The sequence below is a fragment of the Fusarium tjaetaba genome, assembly GCF_013396195.1.
Source record: "Fusarium tjaetaba strain NRRL 66243 chromosome Unknown NRRL66243_c0000606, whole genome shotgun sequence".
In the NCBI taxonomy this organism is placed as follows: domain Eukaryota; kingdom Fungi; phylum Ascomycota; class Sordariomycetes; order Hypocreales; family Nectriaceae; genus Fusarium; species Fusarium tjaetaba.
The window spans coordinates 1-5,591 of record NW_023501802.1 but is presented as its reverse complement, the minus strand read 5'-3'; the positions used below and the strand labels follow the sequence as shown (position 1 = coordinate 5,591).

Genomic DNA, 5,591 nt, shown 5'->3' with positions numbered 1-5,591 from the left:
ATATAATATAATTTAGTATTACTAAAGTAATTAAGTTTATTATAAAGAAATTATTATCTTTATAAACTACTAATTAAAAATTAAGGAAAAATTATAGTATTTAAAGCTTAAGTAGTTAAAGTTACTAAATAAAGTAACTTTATTAAGATTAAGTATTAAGGACTTACTTAATTCTTTAGGTTTAAGTACTATCCCTAGACTAGATATTATAAATAGGGCTTAACTTTATATTTAATAGAATGCTTAGAGAATTACTGATTTAGAATATTAAGGGAATTTTAAGAGAAAATGCAAGGGAGAGAAGCGTTAATTAGTACCTAGATAAAAATACAGAGGTCTTTAAAACTGCCTATTATAGTCAGTATTTACCGACTGATCTTTAATATATCTAGTACTATGCTAATATATCGGTACTGATGCCTAAGATTGGCTGAATAGGAGCAGAGCTCTTTATATTCTTTATTGGGCTGGTTGCTAAGCCGAGAGGATCTCTTTAGCGGGAAATGTCCCGAGGGCGCTTCAGTGCCTGAATCAAGCGTCCCCGGTCAATCGTGGCCATGATGGAAAAGGCCCGATAGAACCTGCATGGGCTTGCTTGAGGAAATCTGGGGTAATTCTCCACAATCGGCCAACCTTAGCCAAGACTATCTGTACTTTGGCATCTTCGCCGACAGCTATCATTGTTGTCTAGACTGATATACACTCGCCACGAGACAGAAAAGTCGTTATAATAGGACTGCACTATGGTCTTATTTCCCAACTGATCACTTTACTACTAATAGCTGTTCCTGAAGTGGTAGAAATCTCTATGCTATCTACACAGCTAAATACAGGAGTAAACTGGAAAACAGTTCACTGTTGAGGTAGCCTGCTATAGATGACCTGTAAGACGGTTAGGGTGTATGCTTGTGTCAGTAAGCCTCTACAGTTCTTTGATGAACCCGACTTCGACAACTTTGTCGGCATCAATATCAAGATCGGCAAGCTTAGTTCGAGAGTTTTCTCTAAACCAGAGAAAGATCCACAGCAGCCAGGACCGGAGATAGGCCTTGGGAGATAGAACATTTGGCCAGCCAATTTTGATCGTCTCTTTACCAAGTATGTACACAGTTGGAGAGTTCTGCGAAGATTTCATAACGTCTAGCTCTAGAGCCGTCGTATCGTTGCGTCGACCCCTTGCGATTGAAATCTCAATCTGTTGAACAACGTCCTGAGCGAGGCCCGGGTACAAAATGTTTTCTGTGTAGCCATGGCGTAGTGTAACAGCATAACACGAGTCAATCTCGGAGACGCGCCTTATGACATATCGATCGGTCAATGGGACTGTAGGTACCGGAAGTGGGCGCATGTTGAAGAGAACAACGACTGCAGGTCGTGCGGCGAACTTGATGACGAATTGGAAGAACGAAGGAGGAAGGGTATTGGCGATGCCAGATTTGTCAAAGAAAATCCCCACCCCCGGGACGGTAGAGACAGGCGTCCCACCAAATGTAGACGACAAAGCTACAGGGCCTTTCGTCGCAGTGGTTGGAGATAAGAGGGCTTGTGGTGAAAGCTGATCATGAGATTCTGCTTCCCACTGACACTCTTTTCCGAAACGCCACAGGGTAAAGAGGGAGGAGAGGAGGAAAGCTAGAAGAAGAGTGAACCACGCGCCGTCTGGAACCTTTTCATAGACGGAAGATAGAAAAGCTGCATCTAAACTGGCAAAGACGAGCCACACGGGCACAACTATGTACGCGGGAAGTCTCCAGACGAGGATTGCGACAAGAGAAACCATGCACGTCGTAACTACGTGAACTTAGCTGGAATTTGTATCCCTTCTGGGGGTTCAACTTACTAAAAGTGACGGTGATAACGCAGACACCGTATGCGTTGCCTAGCGAGGTGGTCTATAGAGCTGTAAGTACTTGCTCAACCCACAAGATCACTGAATACGTACATTGTTGTATACTGCTGTAATAATAACCGTGCCAACCATAAGCAGCCAATTTGCCATTGGCATGTATACCTGCTCGTGGAAGGTTTGACTAGTATGAATAACTTTGACATGAGGAAAGTATGAGAGCCTCATGATCTGAGTAAGAAGCTGAAAGGTTGAAGTTATCATAGCTTGAGAAGCGACAATGGCTGCGAGAATCGCGATGACCAAGCTAAAATACAGAGTTCCTGGAGGTACTGTATTGAAAAAGGGGTTCGTGAAGGCTTGTTTTGTCTCGTCGTGAGATATGTACGCCGCCTGTCCTATATATGCGACTAGGAGGCAAGGGTAGGCCAAGCATATCCACGACAGTTGCACTGCGCGTTTGCTGAACGCTCCCAGGTCCGCGAACAAGGCCTCAACGCCTGTAAAGGCCAAGAGCAGACCGCCCAGTGATTTCCAGCCCTCATGTCCGTTGCGCACAAGGTATGAGAAGGCAAAGTGCGGACTGAATGCCTTAAGGACAGTGTAATCGTGGACAGCGAGGTTGTAGATACCAGCGCATAGGTTGAACAGCAACCAGATGACGACAATAGGTGCGAACATGGTACCGATCTTTGATGTGCCAAATGGCTGGATGAGAAAGAGTGCAACAAGTATGCCACACGATATGCCGACGATATCAGAGGTTGCGAGGTTTGGATTGGCGACTTTTATTCCCTGGATAGCTCCTAGGACAGACTGAGCTGGTGTCAGCACACCATCAGCCATGACCATAGAGACACCCAAGACGCCGATGAATTGCAGGAAGAATTGAATCGCCCTAGACTTTTCGAGAAGCCCACGAAGACTCTTACCGCCAGTCTTGAGATCACCAGTTAGGAACCGCTGCAATCGAATACCAGTCAAGTCCCTTGGGTCTCGTTTTGAAATATGCGTATATCTCGCCAAGAGACTATAAAGAGCAAATGTCCCTCCCTGGCCATCGTCATCGGCACTAAGGACGATGAAGCAGTACTTGACGGTGACGATGAGAGTCAGAGACCATATGATAATCGAGAGGGCGCCGACGAGGTCTTGCCAAGAAGGCTGGGCCGAGAAGGTGGACGAGTAGACGTAAAGAGGCGAGGTACCGATGTCACCGTAGATGACGCCTGTAGCTTGGAAGCTGAGCCACAGAAGTACCATGCCTCTATATGTCTATTGCGATCAAAATCAGCGGGGCCTCTACCCTTGGGTGATCAAGGTTACTTGCTTGCTTGCGCGAGCCTTGCAGATCATTTTCTGCAATGGCACGGGCTTTTTCTTCATCATCGTCAATACCGACGAATGCGTCGCCGGTGTGAACATCAGACTCATCTTGAGCCATTTTCAGTGCTGAGAAGACGGGGGAATCTGGGAGGTGGGAGAATTGCTGCAGAAAAGTCTTGGGGTCGAGCTAGGATGTCCAGGTCATGCAATATATTTCTGTTATATACTCTGTTATCCGTAGAAAGAGGACTACTCGTAAATGAGCTACCTACTTTGGCTTGCACGAACTGCAATCTTGATAAGAAACGTAATGGTTAGCAGAAATGTTTTCTCACTGTTTCCAGCCCATCGCTAACACGGTATCATCACCGGGATCCCGCACCGCCTTCATTAGAAGAAGCGCCCGCAACAAGGTTCTTTACGGGCGCACCAATGACTCACGATGTCGTAGGGCCACGTTGACAAGGCATTTGATTCTGACAAGTCAAATCACATGCATTCTCATATTTCTCTGACAATTAAACATTGCCAAGAATGTATCAAGCGGCTTTCTTAGCAGCTGAAAGCTTGGCTTCTCATTTGAACTGACCATTGGCTCTTTAGCGAGGCAGATGCAGTAGATGCGGGATTTTTCCAGGCAGACCAATTAAGGATCAGGATAAGGATAAAATGACCCCTGATCTGTTCTAGACCCCTTTGCTTGCGGCTCTGAATAGCCGCGGATGACTCTTCTGGCCGTGTAGAGTCGGCATGGACGGAGTATGAGGGAATATTTATCCCACCAAGGTCTTATGGACCCTCCACGCTATCCCAACACCCAACACACACAACTCTCTCCTCGCCGTTTGTTCTCCTGCTTTCTCGGGTATGATTCTAACGCCAAATCTAATTGCCAGGGAAAGCAATGGCGAGCATCATAAACCTTCAGTCGTTTTCATCATTCTAGGCATCATCGCATTTGGCCTTGTGCTGATCGCACCCTTTATCCTCTGCGGAAGGGGATGTCACAGGCCAGAACCCTATCAACTCGGGGTCCCAGTGCCGCAGAGGGCAGGCAAAATATGCCTCACTCCGCACGCTTTGAGCTTGATGCCGATAACTTGCTATCGAGAGGCAGAAGCGGTTGAAGCTGATGCCTCGAAGCAAGTCGTTAACCGCCCGGGACAAGCGAGCTGTCTCATCTGCATCAATGAGTTTAGACAAGGTGCTCAGGCTCGCTCGCTACCATGTGGTCATCGCTTCCATCCCAGATGTATTGACCCATGGCTCCTGGAGCGATCTATAACTTGCCCGGTTTGGTATGTTCTGGCTATAACTCATCATTTACCAACCAGTACTTACTTCCGTAGTCGTGCAAATGTTGCAGAAGCTCTTGTCTATAAACCCGCATGCACTCTACCCCCAGCACCTCGTCGAATACTCAGCCGTAGACCAATAGTTAAGTTCACACTTCTCACCGGATTGTTGTGCAACCTAACAGAACACTAGGCTACCTCGGAGCTTCTCCCCATCGCAAGAATTCCAACCATTCAGTCTCGCGGCCCAGGTACTGCTGTTCCTGCTCGCCCGTTTCAACCTCAGGAGCCACTACTTCCGGTGACGTTGGAAGCCTAGAGCTAGATTGGCTCCTCAGGCCGTTAGGATATGGAACAAAAGGGTTTGGGTTGGTGATGTTTCATAATTTGCAGCCGGCAAAGCAGGGAGTTTATTCACTCTTGTTAAAATATACAACAGTTCTTCGAGTCCAACTTTGCATAACTATAGCCTTCCCATTCTATCAAGTCACTCCTGATCGTCCCGCCGATCTCAACCACCAGTGAAATGCAACACTGCGGGAAAGCTAGCGCTCCGCACGCTCTCACCGAGTCAGAGCGCAAGACTTGGTTCTTGTTCACTCCTTCTGTCGTCCATTATGCTGGAAGCGAGTCTCGGTCAATTGACTTTACGATTACTAAGGTAGGCAGCTGAAAAGTGTTCCCTGCAAACGGTTGCTAAGTCCTCTCCGCTGCTGCAAGCCCGCTTTTTTCGACATGGAACATAGGCCAGCAGCTAGTGCGATACAGAGTACGAGATCAGACACGGGATTATTCTTTCTTCTAAACATCGTAGGCACTGTCTCTGAAGTTATTAGGATATTCTTAGTAGCTATATCTATAAAGTTTTATATTATCTTTAAGTTTAATAAGCTATAGAAATAGCACTTACTTTTAAGATCAAGCTTTAAGTTATAAATATTATATAATAATAAATATAGAACTTAAAAAGCTATTTAAATAAATATACTATAGATCTCTTATTAAATTAACTATAATAGTTAGCACATATTGCCTTCTAAAAGCAGAAGTTAAATTGTAATTTTCTAGTATGTTGGCTTGATATGTCTTGTTGAGACGTTATAAGCTTTAGGCAGCAATCAATC

The 5,591-nt window shown here is 45.6% G+C and overlaps 1 protein-coding gene across 1 annotated transcript; it reads right to left on the bottom strand.

Moving 5' to 3' along the window:
* Positions 1–922: 922 nt before the first annotated feature.
* On the bottom strand, positions 923–3,290 carry FTJAE_14191 (potassium uptake; the record flags this gene model as incomplete). The annotated part of the gene is made up of 4 exons (XM_037347400.1): positions 923–1,791; positions 1,841–1,892; positions 1,943–3,111; positions 3,173–3,290. 4 exons carry the CDS (start codon positions 3,288–3,290, stop codon positions 923–925), a joined length of 2,208 nt encoding a protein of 735 aa, XP_037198800.1.
* Between the last annotated feature and the right edge of the window lie 2,301 nt (positions 3,291–5,591).